The sequence below is a fragment of the Plecotus auritus genome, assembly GCF_963455305.1.
Source record: "Plecotus auritus genome assembly, chromosome: 8".
Taxonomy (NCBI): domain Eukaryota; kingdom Metazoa; phylum Chordata; class Mammalia; order Chiroptera; family Vespertilionidae; genus Plecotus; species Plecotus auritus.
Genome location: NC_137782.1, coordinates 169,169,120 through 169,189,540, shown reverse-complemented (window position 1 = coordinate 169,189,540; position 20,421 = coordinate 169,169,120). Strand labels below are relative to the sequence as shown.

Here is a 20,421-nt window from a genome sequence, read left to right as displayed (position 1 = left end):
ACCTCATATGTGACCCTCATTTGGCACTGAGAACAAACAGCCCTCTAGTGTTGGCTATTTGAGTTTGCACATTTGACTTCCTCCATGGTATTGTTAAGGTTTTAAATTTCCTCAAGGATGGGATTATGTCTGAGTTCTCTTGTGGATTTCACATTGGGGAATGCATAGAAAACACTAGGTACTCATTAAGTGCCATGACTGATATATTTTGGACTGGCTTACATCAAATTAGGAAGCAGATCAAAAGATGTGTGCCAGCAGCATCTTCTTTAACTAGAGTCAGGGTGGAAATTGCATATGTGGGTGGGGTATGATGGAGTAGAAGGAACATGAGAGGGAGTGGAGAAGAGAGGAGAGAGACCTGCTATGTAACTGCTGTGTAGCTTAAGCATAGAATTTAATGGAATGACTAATCTGTTCAGGATGGGTAGGTCGTATGGCCATGGAATCAATAAGAACAATTCAGTTTGGAAGATTGTATAACACAGGGAAAAAAATATATATATATATAGCATTTGAAGTAAATAAGACCTGAATTTGGTTCTTAGTCCTACTATTTATTAGCTGCTGTTCTTGGACAAGCTACTTAATCTGTTTTGCATCTTAGGTTCTTCATTGATTGAAAAGAAGGGTAACAATATTATATCACACACACGTTGGATTTGATGAGAAAGTGAGGTAACATGAAAATATCCAGCTTACCATGCCTTATCATGTAGTAGATTATGGTTAATAATGTTTTTGAAAGCAAAACAATGGTAACAATGAAAGTGCAGGACACTACACTTAGTGCCATATTTGAAGCCATGGCCAAGGCTTAATATGCCATACAAACATAGGGCCAAAGCCAGAGACTTCAAAACTGTTGTTCACAGGCAATAAACCCATCGAATAAGCTTCAAAGAACCCTTCCTAGAAGGTTCTGTTTGGAGCTCGTCTTAGATGGAAAGTGGCCTGTATGAATAAGCAGCTGATTTATTTCTGAATGACTAGTGTCAGAACTGGTATACATATGCAGGTGGAGTGACATTTGCATTTTGCGTTGATTCAAAGGCTGGTCATAGAGGCAAAGAACTAAAAAGCTCTAACTTTCAAAAGTGTACTTAATCCTACTCTTTCCCCCTTTGAAGACCACCATTCTATAATGATAATTTGTAACAATTTATTCTATTTACCAACATCCAAGAATGAGCAATGCATGGTAAGACCAATTAGGCTTCTGACATAGCCTTTTAAGCATTCAAGTTCTAAATTTATCCTAAAGAGTCAGCATTATGATTTACACACAAAGGCAGGTGCAATGGTATTCAACAGCATTGACATCTCAAAGAGAAGTAGCTTGAAGGTAACTTGAAGGTTCACAATGTTTTCCAAAAAATCAAGAGAGAACCTTTCCAAATGAACTAAGTACTGAGGTCCAATCTTCTGAAATACCTAACTAAATACCCTAGAGATCCACAAGAAGTGGCTTCTGTAATACCAGACTCACTGCTTTATTTCTCCTCCCCATCTCTAATTGTTCATTTTTGAGTAATGCTGTAAGGTACATGAGCTGTGTTGGTGCCAAATTTCTGTGTCCCTTCAATACGGAACATGCGGTCATCAAAGAAGATGTGGGGCCGTATTTTCACCAAGATGGGACCTTTGGAGGCTCCTGCAAGGAAAAGGGCTTCATCTATCTCTAGACCCCAGCGGCGAAGCATTTTCAGCACTCGGGCACCTGAACTGGCTGCACTCCTGGCTGTAACCAGGTAGGTCCTGATGGGGCAACATAACCGTTGGTCTTTGGCATAAAACTTCTTTTGCAGTCTGCCTAATTCTTCCAGAAAGCATTTCAAGGGACCCTGTAAAAGGAACATACGTCATAGCTGTGATCCCGTAAAGCCATTGAATGCTGACAAAGCAGAGGCTTGAAAGAGCTTATAAAAGGATATATGCAGTATCATAACGCCCAGGGCACAATGCTGAAATCCCTTGCATTTATGTGACTATATTTTCTTAAGGAACCATCCTTGTATTCCTTGAATAAATGTAGGATGATCATATAATTTATTGTCTAAACAGAGATATTTTAAGAGTGAAAGAAATTTCTATTGGAAACTTAAAACCAAGGCAACAGACATAAACTATTGATGGCAAAGGGGGCTATTCTAACTAAAGCTCAGTTAATTACCAAAAGCACTACTCTTTTAATTTGCTTTTGGTGACTTGCACATTTTAACCTTATCAGGTATACTCCTTTGTTTTGTTTCATCCCTTGTTGGCTTGGATCCAACCTTGTCTTATAGTTACACACTTTTATCTTCAATCTTTCCAAACACTTAGTTTTAGCTCTAATACTATGGGAGCATAGAATTGGATTTTGCTATTTGATCCAATTTGAAAGTCTTGATTTTTTAAAACAAAAGTTGACTTGTAGGACATTTATATTTAGAGGTATTACATGGCAATGGTTCTGTCTTAGGACTTTTATTGTCTTTTTCATGCTTAAAGATTTTAAAGGATTGTTCAACAACAAGTGCCTTGTGGGGTGTGTGTGTGTGTTCTAAGATTTAGAAAGGTTTATATTATTTCCTTCTACTGGTTACCTTTATAACTATAAATTTTTATAGTATCCCCAGTACTCTATTTTTAAAAAATCCAGGATTTATTATTTTTTACAATGAGAAATAGTGAAATTAGGCTACTTCTTTACCTCTTAGTTATCCTCTATTTCTTCTTCACCCATCCAATTTTACTTATTTACTCTTGCATCATTAAAGACTCTATTTTTTTATTAAATCCAGGATCTGTTATTTCTTACAATGAGAAATCATGAAATTAAGGTACTTTTTATCTCTATTTCTTCTTCAGCCTTCCAATTTTAATTGTTTACGTTGGCATTATTAAGGATTCTCAGATTCCTATTTATCAGCTTTACGTTTGATGCTTTGATCAGCTATTGTAGCTGAAGGTATCAGCATGTTCAGTCTTCCTTAGACCCTTTCCTCGGTGTTTTCCCAGCTTTCATTAGTTATGTAATTTCTATATAAGGGCATGTAATATGCACTTTCTTTTCTGCTCCCTAATCCCTATGATTGTTTTAGTTTGGTTCTCTGATTAAATATATTCCAGGTCTATTTGTGCCTTTGTGTTTCTAGTTGTCTACAGCGTAACCAAAATGTGTTCTCTAATACTTGTTTTGTCAAGAAATCTTATGGAAATAAAATCCTTGAGAATATTGTATGTTCTCAACTGTGACCTATTTCCTTTTTACGTGAGTGAACTTTTGACCTGATATAGAACATGTGATTTATATCTTCTTTCCATATGATCTTATAAGTAGTGCTCCAGTGTCGTTTATATTTTAAGTGTTATTTTAAATTATAGTTTACAATCAATATGATTTTGTATGAGCTTCAGGTGTACAGCATAGTGGTTAGAATATCATATATTTTACAAAGTGTTTACTCCATTATTTCCAGGACCTACCTGGCCCTCTACGAAGTTATTACAATATTATCAACTATATTCCCTATGTGGTACTTTACATCTCTGTGATGATTTTGTCACTACCAATTTTTACTTCTTAATGTTTTCACCTAGACCCCTGAGCCCTTCCCCTGTGGCAACCACCAGTTTGTTTGTTGTATCTATGAGTCTGTTTCAGTTTTGCCTGTTCATTTATTTTGTTCTTTAGATTCCACAGGTAAGTGAAATCATATGGTATTTTACTTTATCTGACTGACTTATTTCATTTAGTATAATACCTTTTAGGTCCATCTACACTTTATTGCAAATGATAAGATTTCATTTTTTATGGCCAAGTACTATTCTATTGTATATACACTGAGTGGCCAGATTATTATGATCTCTGAACGCATAATAATCTGGCCACTCAGTGTATATATTAGAGGCCCGGTGCATGAATTCGTGCATGGGTGGGGTCCGGCCAGCCTGGCCAGGGGGAGGGGACATGGGCAGTTGGCCAGCCTGCCTGCTGGTCGAACTCCTGGTTGAGGGGACAATTTGCATATTAGCCTTTTATTATATAGGATATACACTGAGTGGCCAGATTATTATGCGTTCAGAGATCATAATAATCTGGCCACTCAGTGTATGTACCACAGCTTTTTCATACACTTATCTATTGATAGGCACTTGCATTGCTTCCATATCTTGGCTATTGAAAATAATTCTGCAGTGAAATTAGGGGTGCACATATTCTTTCAAATTAGTGTTTTGGGTTTCTAGAGATATGTATCCAGCAGAGGAATTGCTGGACCATAACGCAGTTTCATTTTTACTTTTATGAGGAACCTCCATACTGTTTTCCACAGTGGCTGCACAGTCAGCATTTCCACCAATAGTAGAGCACCACTGTCTTTTACTATTGAGTGCTGCTTGCTATGGAGAAGACTGAGAACAGCTTGATTTTCCCCCCTCAACTTGTATGTGCAGGTCACCCAAAGAATTATTCTTTCATCTTTGAAGTCAAATAACTTTACTATGGCATGTCTCATGAGCATTCTGTTCTATTTCCCTGTTAGATAACGTGGCCTTTAACCTTTTAATAGTTTAAGATATGAATGAAAATCTTTTGGTAATTCAGGATCTTTTCTTCATTTATATTTTTGTATACATATGCATCTTTATATTTGCCACACACAATCCTTATCTTCTCCCCAAGAACTTCATTTCAGTGTTTTTCTTCAAGGATTCCAATTATGCATATTTTGAATTTTCTTTACCTGTGATATATTTCAGCTTTTTCCTTTCTAAATTCTTATTTTTGAACTCTCCTCATTTCCAGAGTGTTATCATTTAACATTTTATCATCTCTTCTCTATTCTTTAAAATATATTTTTAAATATATTTTTATTGATTTTTCAGAGAGGAAGGGAAAGGGACAAAGAGAGAAACATCAATGATGAGAGAGAATCGTTGATCGGCTGCCTCCTGCACGCCCCACCCTGGGGATTGAGCCCACAACCCGGGCATGTGCCCTGATCAGGAATGGAACCCTGACCTCCTGGTTCATAGGTTGTTGCTCAACTCCTGAGCCACGCCGGCTGGGGCTCTTCTCTACTCTTGCATTTCCGATTTATGACACTGCTTTATTAAACTTTTAAAAGTCGTGTTAAGTGTTTAGTCACAACTTTCACCTATACTTTGGCAAGTATTTCCAGTGAGAGTTCTTCATCTGTTATTAGATTTTTCTCTTCTTTATCTGCTTTTTTTTTTTTTTAATCCTCATCCAAGGATATTTTTCCATTGATTTTTAAAGGGAGTGGAAGAGAGAGGAAAAGACAGAGAGAGATACCCATGTGAGAGAAACACTTCCCCTGGTTGCTTCCTGCAAGTGCCTGACCAGGGCCCAGGCTGGGGAGGCGCCTGAAACCGAGGTCCTTGACTGGAATTGAACCCGGGACCCTTAGGTCCGCAGGCTGACTCTCTATCCACTGAGCCAAAGTGGCTAGGGCTGCCTTTTTCTTATAGTATCTTTGCATATGTTCTGTCCTAGTTTTCTTTTTACTACTCATCACTGATTGGTTTACCAGGGAACAATTAGTGGTTTCAGGGGAAGGTCAAAGATAATGACAGTATTTTAAGACTGACTTGTTTTCACAAATTAAAGGCTCCCTTCTTCTCTGTTGTCATGGAAACAAACTCTTCTGCAAACTTGGCTTATCAATGTGATCGTTTATTTAGTTTTGTTATCTATGAAGCTATATATATATATATATATATATATATATCAGAAAAAAACGTGAAAATTTCACGTCCTAAAGGTGGAAAGCACACACATAGGTGAATAAAAAAGTAAGGTGTTTTTTGTTTTTTGGTTTTTTTTTTGTTTGTTTGTTTGTTTGTTTGTTTTGCAGGGGTTGAGGGAGCAACAGCAGCAAAAATGGTATAGTGACTATTGGCAGGGTTAACCTTGCTCACAGACTGACTTTGAAACCCAGAAGAACACATTTCTCCTTTCTGATTTTGAGTACCTTCCAAAGGGAATAAATAGGGAGGTCATTTTATGTGACCATATTAAAAGCAGGTATCCATATCCTTCTTTCTTACTTTTATTTTTGGGTATGTTTCATAATTTATATATTTGTACAGTAGTGTAAGTATATAATTTATCAGTAAAATTATAGAAATGTGAGGAAAAGTTACTCAAAAATACCTTCTTGAGGAGCTGTATGATTTAAAACATTTCGAATCTATTTAGGATATCCACAGTTGGAAAGCTGTTTGTTATTCCTTTCCTAATAAGAACAAGCCAGATAACCTAAAAAATGTAACTTTTCTTGAGCCCAGTGGAGAGCTGAGTTATCAGGACAACCAACTAACAGGAAACCTAAGGAAAATAAAAAAAGCTCAGGAAAAATCGAAGGTATCTTCAAGGACAGATGGACTTCACAGACTGACACAGAGCACTGAAGGAAGACATACCAGACGCCATGCAAGCAAGTGCGAAAACTGCAGCTTATTTTAGAGAACAAATTGATAAAGGCCAAGTGTGGGCTAATGAGAGAATCAAAGTCCTGGAAGCTACAGACACAAGAAATGCACACTCCCTTATAGGCTTTCCCACCAGGGGCCTCACTAGTCACTTGTGAGAAAGACGGCAGGCAGGGTGGGAGATGGGAGAATGCAGTCCTCCGTGGTGTGGGCTTGGAGGAGAGGAACAGCTGCCACCAGGAGGAAAGACTGGCACTCCACATGGTCCCCTACCTCCTAAGGAACAAAAGTCTTAAACTGCTGAAAGAAGGGCTTCAAACCCTAACCCCCACCCCCAACCCCAGTGCTCAGGTAAAGATCCACTACTAAAAGGGAAGGGGAAAGGAAAAGCTCTCCACTCCTTGGAAAGAGACAGGAGACTGTATTGGACCCAGGCCATTAGATATCTCCTATCACTGGGGGAAAGGCAATATCAATGAAATAACTTTACTCCGAAGACCTAGGAAGATACAGGCACTGCCTTAGATTTTGGGCTGAACTAGGACAACAGAGAATGTCTCTCCCCCTCATCTAACAAAACATGTGTAATACCTGTGTGCTGAAACCTACAAAACACTGATGAAAGAAATCAAAGATGCTCTAAATACGTGGAGAAATATACCATGTCAATGGGCTGCAGAAAGACTTGATGTTGTTAAGGTAACTGTTTTCCCAAGATTAAGATATAAATTCAACACAATCACAAAAAATGGATAAGCTAATTCTTAGATCTGCATACAAATGTAAAGATATCAGAATGTCCAAAAGATATTTGGAAAATAATGTATTTGGAGGACTCATACCACCAGATCTCAAGACTTACTATACAACTATGATAAATCAAGACAGTATAATATCAGTAAAAACTAGATACCTATATTAAAGGAACAGAAAGCCAGTGTTGGAATGCTTAGGATACCTATAAGCAGTGAAAATGAACCTTAACCAATATTTTGTACAAACATATAAATTAATTCAAAATAGATCATCTGAAGTTTAACATATACTTATTTTGTGACCTAGTAATCCTACTCCTAGTTATTTACCCAAGAGAAATGCTATCTAATGTTTACACAGAACCCTGTATGTAAATGCTTAAGGTGGTTGTATTTATAAATAAACTGAAAACAGCCTACATATCCTCTACTACAGGTTAATGGATAAACATAATGTGGCATATCCATAGAGCAGAATACTTCCCAGCAGTAAAAAGCAACACGCTACTGATACATGGAATGACCAGGGATGAATCTAAAATGCATTATGCTGAATAAGTCAGATTCAAAAGATTGTATTCTGTATGGTTCCATTTATATGACAACTGGAAAAGGCAAAATTATGGGGACAGAAATAAGATTAGTCATTGGAGATAAGAGACTTAAGGATGACTACAAAGAAGCACAGGGAATTTTGTATGTTGTGTATTTTGATTGTGGTTTCAATACCATATGCGTTTGTCAAATATCTTAAACCACCCACTAAACATGATGAATTTTATTGTATGTAAATTATACCAGAAAAACTGATTAAAACACACACACACACACACACACACACACACACACACACACACACACACCCCTGGGTGTGATTGTCAGAATGGTGAGACAAGGTAGAGATCAAATCAGGAGACATTCATTACTAATCATGATACCACATTGGAGGATTATATGCTACACTGAAAGTGACCAGATTAATCCCCCCCAACTGTGCCATTTGCCAAGGACCCTCAGATTTCTTCCACTTGAGACAATTGGGACACTGCCATGGCCAAACCCATGACCAACATACTAGAAAGCCTTCAGTAAGAATCGGACCGCATAACATATCTGGCAAAGCCTGGTCTTTATAGAAAAGCTACCCTTTCCATGCAAAAAATAGTAATTTTTTTTCTACTGCATAGTGAAAGCCTGTATGATTAATAGAAATTTGTTGGGTTTCTCAATTTCAATTGTTTAATGGGAAAATGATTTAAAACATGCAAAATGTAACTGATAAATGCAAAATCTAAAAAAAAATGCTTTACCTAGGATGAGAAAGTGGTATTTTAAGATTATCTTGTGGTAATTCTTTTTTTTTTAAGATTGTGTGTGTGTGTGTGTGTGTGTGTGTGTGTGTGTGTGTTCTTTTTTTTTTTTGGAGCTCTTCCACATTTCAATAATAGTTAATGGATAATATAAAATGGGCTCTGAATTTCAGCAAAGCAGACATATAAAAATATTACAAGTGATTTTCCTTGCAACAGTAAACTTTGTTAACACTGAACAACTTCATAGCATGAGAGCAAGTCTTCCAAAGTGGCTGTTTAGGAAGGGCCTATAAAGTTACACACACACACACACACACACACAGTTTAAATATCACTTGCTATAACGTAAGATTAGTTAGTAAAACTTTTCAGCTTTCAGTTCGTCTATTCATATTTTTATAAATGTAATAAGATATAATAAAGTGTATCTTCACTTCAAGAAGAGCTGAGAAAAAGAGGCCAATTAAATTTCTTGGTAAGATTCATAGATTAAAACTGAACGATCCATTAGTTCACTTTGGAGAGTATTTTGGTTCTTCAAATTTCCTTTGGTTCAGAAGCTTGGTTCATTTCAGACTGTGGCTTTACCACTTTCACTTCAGTTTATGGATTGGTTCCAACAAAAGTTCATGTTCCGTTTCAGATTGATTAGGTTTTCATAGTTCGCACTTATTTGAGGCTCATTCTTTGATTTCACTCAAGCTGTCAGTTTTACAGATTTTCTCAATTAAGCAATGCCTTTATCGAGTTTGAGGTTATGGAGAGAGAGGTTCAACAAATGTTTACTGACCTACTGGAAATGACCTTACTATTTTGAGAACCTGTTATATAGAAATGGCTTATAGGTAAGCCACAATGCCTCTGTTACTCATAATTTGGAGGGTGAAGTCATTATCATAAGATCATAGAAACATTTCCAAAAGGCTAGATAAAAGAATGTTTTTTTAAAAAAGTCAAAATAGGAGTTAACAAAAGAAAGGGAGAAAATGGCAAAGGATCAGAAACGAGGAGTGGCTGCCTAAAGGAATCTAAAAGCCATCGCAATGAACAAATAATGGTATCTATTGGAAAATAGGGAGATCCAAGTTCATTAGAGCTCCTTGAACCCACCTGAACAACAGGCTTAGTCTCACATTGTGTTTCATGTTGAAAGAATTTCTCCAGCCCGTGCTCCTTGGTAGGGTATTCCATCTCCTCGGAGAAGAGGAGAGAGTCTCCATCAAAAGCCACACGGAGCTGCGAGTCACAGTAAGACATTTCTTTGCCTCCGTCAAACATTGTTGCAGCGGCGATCCCTGGAAGACCATGGGGACTGATTAATACTACTCTCAGGACCATGAGATGTAGTTTCTACCATTAAAAAAATAATAAGCCCTCCCAGACCTTGCGTTTCCTCTCTAGCTATCATTCCCTGATGACTTAGCTCCTCTTCACAACCCACACATCTCAACACAGTTGTCCATGCTCTGCACTTTTACAAGGAACAGGAAAGTGTAACATGGATGGAAGTCATTCACTAAGCATATCCACCTCCGGAAAGGTCAAAGCTCTAGAAGACAAACTTAAGGGCTGCCACTTGTAGAAACCTCTTAACAAAGTCCAACAAGGGCATAAACCACACAGGCATATGGGAAGCCCAGTGGTACCTCTCTATTAACTACCGGGATCAAACCACGCCTATACCTTCTTGTAGTGCTTCTTGTACTTTTTCATAGTCCGCAGACAGATAGAAGTTGGTAAGATATGCCTTCAGATAGCCAACAGGGCTTTTTCCACCGGTCAGACAGAAGCGGTCAATTAGTAAGCCTGTTACCGGGCAAGAACGATTGTGTTATGTCAGAGACTAAAGACAATATAGCTACTGTAAGTGCAAATGAGAGTTACCTTAGGAATAACTGAGGGCCCACTGAGGTTTTAGAATTTCCTTCTGAGTACCAATATGGGAAAATGAAAAGTACCTTCTTAGCACCAGTATTTTATATAATAGTTGATGTGTTTGATGCATAACAATTTATGAAGTCCATCCACATTGACCTTGCCAATTTAGTCTCACAATAACTGGCAGGCATTATTACCTTCAGTACAGAAAAGGGCACCAAGACCTAAAATTTTGTCTAGACCCACTGGTTCCTGTTGACGCTTGTCCTTCAACTGCAGCCTCCTGACTTGTTGCAAAGGCCAGTTAAAGTGTGATTCTATTTTAAGTACCGTTTCTGTCTCTCTTCGGTAACAATACAATAGGAATAACAAGTTGTGCTTGGAACTGAACAATTTTTTTCAAAACATCAACGAAAGGTTTGAAATTGTCTCTATTTCCTGACTTGGAAGTTCAAATGGAACTAATAACAGACTAAACATTAATATACCATCAAATGTCTTTTTAAATCAACAACAATTAAAACAAATACTAGATGTTGGTGAGAGGTTTGTAAAATAAGCACCCAGGTACACTATGGGTGAGAGTGTACATTGGTACAAGCTATCTAAAAAGCAATTTGACAAAATATCTCAAGCACTTTTAACAGGTGTATACATTTTGACCTAGGATTGCATTTTTGGGGACTTTATTCTAAAGGAATAATCTGAAACTCTGATAAAGATTTATGTAGAGATGTTTCGGTGCAGGATTATTTAAAAAAGCAAAACATGGTTAACTAACGTGTGAATAATTAAATAAAGTGTACCATGCATAGAAGATATGTACCCATTCAGAGTGTTCATAGATAGATGCTAAACTGGGCAGCTGCATGTAACAAAAAGCAGTATTTTGAGTCTAACACCTCTATGGACCTAGAGAGTCGATAGGGTCCTTCAACAGTTGAGCGCAATTGTGTGTTGTGGTATTAACAAAATGTTCTCACTTTTTCACTTAAGCCAGCACTGGACATCCGTGACACAAAACTGTACTCTACAAAGCCTTAATTATATTGATGTAATGAACAGAAATGATGTGGTGGCACTGGGGCTTTAGAAATGCCTAGAACAGCCGTGGGCAAACTACAGCCCGCGGGCCGGATCCGGCCCGTTCGGCTGTTCTATCCGGCCTGTGGAGCTGAAAGAGCGGAGGGTTCTCTTGCTCTCCCCTCCGCTCCTTGACTTTGAATTTATATTAGTTCACACAAACACTCCATCCATGCTTTTGTTCCGGCCCTCCGGTCCAGTTTAAGAACCCATTGTGGCCCTCGAGTCAAAAAGTTTGCCCACCCCTGGCCTAGAACATTGTCCCTTATTTCAAAGAGACAGTTCACTGAGGAGCCAGGCTTGTAAAAAGATAATTATAAAAAAACAAGGTTCCATAGCAGAGAGGTATACAAATTGCCTTCAGTACCCGGAGAAGGCAAGTGACTAACTCTTCTCCTGATTGATCGGTTGTTATTCCATGAACAAGGCTGCATGAGAAGATTGGGCATATTAATTAGCAGATTTAATAAGTGAATAACAATGATTTTTTGTGCTACTACCTTTGTGGGCTCAGTGTGGTGAGGCATAGAGAGACATAACTCACCTACTAAATCAACTAATAGCTGCACTTTATTGAGTAACTAATCTACGCCAGTCCTTCATGCTAAACCTTTTACATGTTATTTTCATGTGCTAACCCAATGAAAGCTGCATTTTGAAAGGCAAACATTTTTTAAAGTATATAGTTAGGTTAATACAACTTATAACTTGTAATATATCTTCATTATTTATACAGATGCCCAATTTCAACCAAGCGTTTAAATATGCCAAATTGACACCTTATTTTGGCTTGACATCCCCATAAAACTGATGTCATTTAGAAAATAGGCTACAGTCCCCAAATAAGAAGTCAGGTAATTCCATAACAGGAAGCAGGGGGACTTTTCTCTTAAAGTCTCCAGCACCCTGATGGAAATACTCTGAAGAGACTTTTGATGTGTGGGGAGAGCAGCCAGGGAAAATGAGAGTTTAAGAGTGGAAGTGCAAGGCGCGAACCTTTAAACCTTTCACATGTATCTGCGGTGAGCAAGCAGTTTGATCACCCAGGGAAAGGCTCTGGGAGGACGGCTCCTTGAAGTCGGGTTCAGAAGTGAAGAACATAAAACAGAAATGCATCGCAGGACCTGGGATTAAGACTTTGAAATTCACACTTGACAAGTTAAGTCCAGAGCTTTGGGCCCAACTCTGTGCCGAAGTTAAAAATGAACATGGCCCCTCTTGTTCTGACATAGGCAAATAAACATTCCTCACGCAGAAGGGGGTGTCAGTATCAAAGACACTGCATTACTGAGGCCACAGTTAGCAGAATCACATGGCCTCTCTCTTCCAGAGCGGCGGGCCCCGCTTCCACATGCTATTTATTTTACTTACCGTAGTGATTGACGCTGTTTATAAGCCGCACTCCCACTTGGGCATGGTTATTAGTCATCAGTACAATATCAAATAATTCGTGTTCTTCGGGATACAGATCACGGAGTCTAGCATTGACATGCTGCAGGGCCTGTAGGTTACAAACATGAGCATGTGTGTGTAAGAGGGCCAGGCAAGGTGAGCACTGGGAGTCTGGAGAGAAGGGATTGCATCAGTGTCAAAGTCAAGCTTTGAAGACGCTTCACTGAGAGGTAGGGCTCCTTGGAGGTGAGGTTATGTCATTCATTTCTGCACTTTATGCCTCTCACACATAGGACTTCGGTTAATGATGAGTGAATCCATAGTAATATTTGTTGAAATTGTTAACATTTGGTCTACTGGCATTGTCTCTGTTGAGCAGGCAGAGAGAAGGTTAGGCTAGCCCTTTTACAACTTTGTTTATTTTTTGTTTTGTAGAGGCTGCCTTTTTTTTAAAATATATTTTATTGATTTTTTACAGAGAGGAAGGGAGAGGGAGAGAGAGTTAGAAACATCGATGAGAGAGAAACATCGATCAGCTGCCTCCTGCACACTCCCCACTGGGGATGTGCTCGCAACCAAGGTACATGCCCTTGACCGCAATCGAACCTGGGACCCTTCAGTCCGCAGGCCGACGCTCTATCCACTGAGCCAAACCGGTTAGGGGGAGGTTGCCTTTCTTGATCATCTGATGATTATTTTATTACTTTTCAATTATAATTCACATTCAGTATCAGTTTATACCAGCACAGGGGTCAGACAATTATATGATTTCTGAAGTGATCCCCCCATAATTCTAGTACCTACTTGGCACCATACATATGTATTACAATTTTATTGACTACATTCCCTATGCTATACTTTATATCTCCGGGAATGTTTTGTAATTACCAATTCATACTTCTTAATCCCTTCCCCTTTTTTACCCAGCCCCCCAAACCCCCTCCCCTCTGGCAACCCTTAATTTGTTCTCTGTATCTATGTGTCTGTTTCTTTTTGGTTTTATTTATTTACTTCGTTCTTTAGGTTGCACATATAAGTGAAATCATAGAATTTGTCTTTCTCTGTGTCTGACTTATTTCACTTAGCATACTTTATAGTCCACCCATGTTGTTGCAAATGGTAAGATTTCATTCTTTTTTTATGGCCAAGTAATATTCCATGGTATATATGTACCACATCTTCTTTATCTAATTGACTATTTATGGGCACTTGGGTTGGTGATTGTTTGTTTTTTTAAATATATTTTATTGATTTTTTTAACAGAGAAGAAGGAAGAGGGATAGAGAGTTAGAAACATCGATGAGAGAGAAACATCGATCAGCTGCCTCCTGCACACCTCCTACTGGGGATGTGCCGGCAACCAGGGTACATGCCCTTGACCGGAATCGAACCCGGAACCCCTCAGTCCGCAGGCCGACGCTCTATCCACTGAGCCAAACCGGTTAGGGCTGATGATTGTTTTTTATTGTGAGAAATACAGAATGCTTCATGAATTTGCATAGTTAACCCTGCACAGGGGCCATGCTGATGGTCTGTATTGTTCCAATTTTAGTGTATGTGTTGCCAAAGACCACTTTGTCTATTTCCAAGCAGGAGTCTTTAGAATAGGTGTGTGGTTTCCTCGCATGCCCCATACATACTTTCTACTTACCGCCGTGGAGATGTCGTTTGTTTCTGCCTGGTTATGACGCTACTGTGTAATATTTGTTGAAGTTATATAGGGGATCACAGTTAAAGGGCTATACATTTCTGTATAAGTTTAGATAACTTTACTTCTTTAAAATCATGCCCCTAAGTGCCAAGAACATCTTGATTTTTTTTTTTTTTAAATATGCTAGGTCTGGGGCAAAAGCAGCAAGAGTGAAGTTCATCTCATTTTAAGGAGGCGTTTTATTCTACTAGTGCTTGGAATTGTAAATTCATCGTTTTTTTTTTTTTTTTTTTTCTGGCTACTGCTCCTTCTGAGGAGGGGACAGGTGTCAGGATTAGGACTCCACTTAGGAAAGCGCAGTATCTCAGATGTAGGGCCGAGCCCTCCCTCAACAGTCCGGGGGCCTCTGTGAAAGCAGAAACCGGACTGGGGTCAACTCCAAGGGCAGGAACGGCAAAGGTGGGTTAGGGATTGTGTGGGAGCCTGGAGCAGATCCCCAGGGCGGGCCTGGGTCCTCCCGGTACCTTGACGAAGCGGAAGGCGGGTCCCGGCGTCAGGATGACGTTCTCGTTGCACAGCTGGTACTCCATGTACTTCTCCAGGCCCTCCTCCTCGTAGACTTTCCTGCCGTCCACCATGTTGAACAGAGCCCGGGACGACACAGCGATGGTGAGGGCGTGCTTGGGTTTGGCCTGCAGATAGAGGTGCCAGGGGCAGGGGCGGTCACACCGACGGGAAGGGGTCAGGAATAGGACTCATCCCAGGGCAGGGTGGGAGGACACAGATGGGCCTTTGCTTGGGGCACTGGGATGCTGGAAACAGCTAAGGCCTGGACCGTCCCCCCCCGCCCCCCCCCCCCGCCACCTCCACCTCCCGCCCTCTACTCCGCACACCACCACCACCACCACCACCACCACCACCACCACCCCGGAGGCTGCAGGAGGGGGTTTGGGATGCACTTGGACTTCCCTCCAGCAAGGAGAGGAGAGATGCTGGGAGGGGTGTGGGCTCTGGGGTTGCGCAGAGGGGCGCCCAAGGCCTGCAGGCTCTGCTCACCGGCCGGGGGCGTGAGCAGCCCGGGTTCTTCTCGTACAGCGTCCTCACCGAGGACCAGTATGCCTCCTCGTCCTCGTTATCCTCCTCCCGCTGCCGGGCCAGGTCAGCCATGTAGTCGCGGTCCTGGGAGCTGTAGGTGGTCCTGCGCTGAGAATAGGGCTTCCATTCCAGGGGGGGCGTGCGTGGATAATCCCGCTGCTGCGAGTCCCGGGAATCCCTCGTTTCCCGGGAGTCCCTGGTTTCCCGAGCATCCCGGGCATCCCTATCCCTATCCCTATCCCTATCCCGCATCATGCTGTGGCCCCAGTTGTCATGGTTCTCATGCATCTTGGTGCTGCGCCGGGACGGGGGCAGAGACTGGGGCTGGGGCTGGGGCTCCGGGGGGGTGGGCGGGCTGGAGTCCACAGGCGCGGGGGGCGTGTGCAGCGCGGGCGGCGTGTGCAGCACGGGCGGCGTGGGCGGGGTGGCGTGGCCGGACAGCTCGTGCTGGGAAAGCTCGTGCTGGGACTCTTGCTGGCTGTGGGAGGCCGAGGAAGTCCGGGAGGTTGTGGAGCTTGTGGGGACCTGGAGCAAGAAAATGGGCGTCTGAGTTGCACCCTGGTCTGGGACCCCTGCCCCCCCCCCCCCCCAATCCAGCAGGAGGCAAGGGGCTGTCCCCTGGCCTCTGGTCCTTTCCTAGCCTTGCATTGGCTCCTGGTTCACCTCAGCTCTTATTTTTATTTTTTTAATCTCTCTAATTATCTTTATTGATCCTTCTTTTTCTGTTACCTCGGCTTCTGCTCACAGCTCATTCTTTTTTTTTTAAAGTTTCTTTATTGATTGAGGTATTACATATTTGTCCTCATCCCCCCATTACCTTCCCACCCCCTCGCCCCACTCATGCCCCCACCGCCCTGTTGTTGTCTGTGACCACTGGTTAGGCTTATATGCATGCATACAAGTCCTTTGGTTGATCTCTCCCCCTTACCCCCACCCTCCCCTACCTTCCCTCTGAGATACCTCAGCTCTTTTTTTTTTTTTTAATATATTTTATTGATTTTTTACAGAGAGGAAGGGAGAGGGATAGAGAGTTAGAAACATCGATGAGAGAGAAACATCGATCAGCTGCCTCCTGCACACTCCCTACTGGGTATGTGCCTGCAACCACAGTACATGCCCTTGACCGGAATCGAACCTGGGACCCTTCAGTCCGCAGGCCGATGCTCTATCCACTGAGCCAAACCGGTTAGAGCTACCTCAGCTCTTTTAAGTGGGGCTTATAGGGGCTTAGACATTTCAAGGCCCCAGATATTAGTCGTTTCTGTTAAATGGACATGGACACAGTCAGCTTTCATTGCCCCATTGCCCCTTCTCCCATTACTCCTTTTTTTTTTTTTTTTTTTTTTTTGAGTAGCTGGGGCACAGGCTCTCGTTTTTACCCTTAGCAGATGGCACGCCCTGTGCAAAGTTCTGTCATTTGACTTCTGTATGTATACCTGCCCAGTCAGAGACTTCCAGGGAAGCTTGAGTAAGGGGTCTTGCTTGCCACTGCCTCCATCTGTGACCTCCGGGTAACCCCATGAGCACCTAGACCAGATGTCCCCCCCAAAAGACTCTACAGAGCACCTTGGAGACATCTCTTTGCACATTTGCCCCGTGACTAAGGAGTGATCACTGGAGGCTGCTGGGCGGCATAGCCCAGTGTCTCCCTTTCGCCCGCAGGGCTTTGTATGTCTTCGGAGCTCCGGAGCGAGTAACCTTCCTAAGTACGAAGGAACCATTCTAGAAACAGCACTCCTTTACTAAGGTGTGCAATAAGTCATTAAGCATCCATATGTTATTTCCATTGTTAGGAATGTTTCACATATTTTGAAAGGCATTTTCTTGGTTAGATTACTGAGCCAGTCCGCACAGAGCTAGATGGATTGATGGGAAGACAAGTTTTCCCAGGGGCTGGATCTCTGCAGCCCTCTCTCTGCAACCAAGAACTTAATCTCGAAATGAACTTTTTCTTATGATGTGGCCAAGCTTACGTAAGGGCCCAAGGCACTACACAATCTAAGACTCTTCCAACAATTTATCTTCATTGTTGACCTTTCTAACCTTTGTTCTTACTCTTGACTACTCAATAGTTTTGTGGAAGGAAGGGAAGAAGGGAGAAACCATAGAGTTGAATCATTTCAGTGTAAATGATTAAAGATGTAGCAACCTTGGATTTTAATTTAGCTCTGTTAGCATTATTAATGTGAAATCTTAGGCAAGTTATTCTGTGTGGTTTTTCTTTTTTCAGCAGTAAATAAGGCTTATGGGGGGCAGAGGAGTGTAAAGTATATAGAACGGGCTGGCACATAGAAAACATCAAAAATTTTAACCATCATCATCCGTATTATTATTACTGTTGTTACTATTATGCTATCATGTACTCCATCCTTTCATCCCCATCTCTACCTTAAGACTGGCGCTCTTGCTTCTGGGTTCGTCTACGGATGGGACTCTGGAGGATGTGTTCCGTGAAGTTCCAGACCACTGGCTTCGCACGACGTACCCTCGAGACTCTGTCTTCGGCAATAATTCTTGTGATCCCTTTTGAGGAGAGAAGAGATCCAGGGGTATAATATGCCACCACCCAACCCTCCCATGCTTGTGCCTACAGAATAGCCATTTCCAGCTAAACAGAGCAAACCCCATTGAGAAGATCGCTGGCCACTATGACCCTTAATTCAATCTGGCCCAGTCCTCACTTCATTGAGGATCAATAAAGTGGGGATATATCTGGAAGAGCATTCAAAAGCAATAAACAAATCTGACATCTCATCTTTTTTCACCTGTCACTCTTCAATGGTCCTTTGTAGAGTTGACCATTTTTTCTCCCTTTCCCCATATTTCCCCTTAAGAATAAGCCCATGAACAGATGCTAAAAAGACATATCCCCATTTTTGACCAGACTACAAAGATGAGGGCAGCTGGTTCCTGAACAAGGCTGTAACGGGGCTCCACGGTGTAAGAGGGAATAGAGCACTCTAGAATTCCCTCTGAGCGGAACAACACTGAAGGAGACCATGGAGAGGCAAGGGGAAGAGTTTCTATGTCCCATATCCTTCCCCTCACCCAGACTGACTGTGGATCCCCTACAAAATCAGTAGTTGGATCTCTGCTCACCCTGATCATGGTGACCTGCTGGCCCTGTTTCCAAAACAGGCACATGTGAATATAAATACGTATTGTGCGGCAGGGGCCAAGAAGGACTGTTCCCTCAGCTGCACTAAGGCAGTGTCTACACGACAGATGAGGACGCATGGGGCAACATCTCAGCCAGTGATTCGGATTGACTGCACGCCTCATCTGAAAGATTGGGCAGAAAATAGTCAATGCGATGGCCAGACTCCCCTGCCCTCCCTGATTTGAACAAAGACCAGTCTCCTCCCAGAGGCTGAGCAGAGGAGATGGCTGTGGTTTCTACGCCATATTTTCTGTGGGAACATGGGGATGTGTACTGTAGGGAAGGCAGGGACCAGCTTCTCCTAGCTTTTCCTTAACCTCTCCATGAGGGACATTAGGTATCCCTTAATACTAACCTCAATAGCTCAGTCTCCCAGATTCCCTTTACCCCAAATATTTCTATTATGCTTTCTGCTTTTTTATTCTCTTGTCAACTATAAAAAGGTCAACTCACCTGAGTGCTGAGGCGAACTGATTTTTCAGATTCCCGTCTTTTCTCTGTTTCTAGATTGTCTTTTGAGTATTTTGTTGCAGAATCATTCTTAATATAGAAACAAAGAATGTTTATTAATTTTAATCTCAAGGGCATTAGAAACCTGGGGCTTGGGGACAAAGGGATAAATTAAAATTAGCATTCATCTCTTTGCTAATCAAAAAATATATATATAAAGTATGACATTTTTTGCCCTATTCTGCTAAGCATGAGTAAAAACAATTCCAAGGACTATATAATTTTTAAGGTAGAAATTCGGTGGTTTATAGGTTTGAGGCATGAGGCATTTATCATTTAAAATTTGTAATATGGGCCCTAGCTGGTTTGGCTCAGTGGATAGAGTGTCAGCCTGCCGACTGAAGGGTCTCAGGTTCGATTCCAGTCAAGCACATGTGCCTGGGTTGCGGGCTCCTGCCACAGTAGGGGGCATGCAGGAGGCAGCCAATCAATGATTCTCAGCATTGATGTTTCTCTCTCTCTCTCCCTCTCCCTTCCTCTCTGAAATCAATAAAAATATAGTTTTAAAAAATTGTAGTATGCGATATGCTGGGGGAGAATTATCCAGGAGTCAGCAACTGTGTTTTCACCTCTTACAACTAACATATGAGCCTATACTTCCTAAGTGCTGATTTATCAGATTGACTTATACTATACACTTTAATCTCCTTTTTCTCCCCTCTTATCATTTACTTTTCCCTCCATTTTCCCTACATGTATTAGGGAAATAATTTGATATTTCATCTGAAATAATTCCATAATTTCAGAGAAGCCCCAAAAGTCATTGAAGGATGGATATCTAACTTTCCTTGACTCTTTGGCAAGATTCTAGGATGTCTAATTCACTCACCTTCTTTTTCTGTTTCAGAGATGTTTGACTCATTTCTTTAATTATTGAAATTCTTTTGCTGTTATGCAGGTGTTCATCTCCCCAGCGCCATTTTCTGTTTCTTCTGTTGCTCAGTCTAGGCGTGCATAGAATGTCAAATTTATGACATCACATGTGACTCCATAGTAACAAACTGACTGTGAATACATGACTATAAAATGTGATTCATTCATATTTGGGTACATCCACTCATAATCATTGTCTGGGTCTTTAGGAATTGATATTTAAACATCCAGATATTTATTGTGTAGCAATATTAATATTACTACTTCCTT

At 41.2% G+C, this 20,421-nt stretch overlaps 1 protein-coding gene across 1 annotated transcript; it reads right to left on the bottom strand.

Annotated features, from left to right (window-relative positions):
• Positions 1-1,520: 1,520 nt before the first annotated feature.
• On the bottom strand, positions 1,521-20,140 carry LOC308256723 (cytosolic 5'-nucleotidase 1B-like; the record flags this gene model as incomplete). The annotated part of the gene is made up of 10 exons (XM_080684976.1): positions 1,521-1,844; positions 9,620-9,804; positions 10,193-10,315; positions 12,842-12,971; positions 15,038-15,205; positions 15,570-16,133; positions 17,997-18,131; positions 18,708-18,890; positions 19,222-19,308; positions 20,108-20,140. 10 exons carry the CDS (start codon positions 20,138-20,140, stop codon positions 1,521-1,523), a joined length of 1,932 nt encoding a protein of 643 aa, XP_080541102.1.
• Between the last annotated feature and the right edge of the window lie 281 nt (positions 20,141-20,421).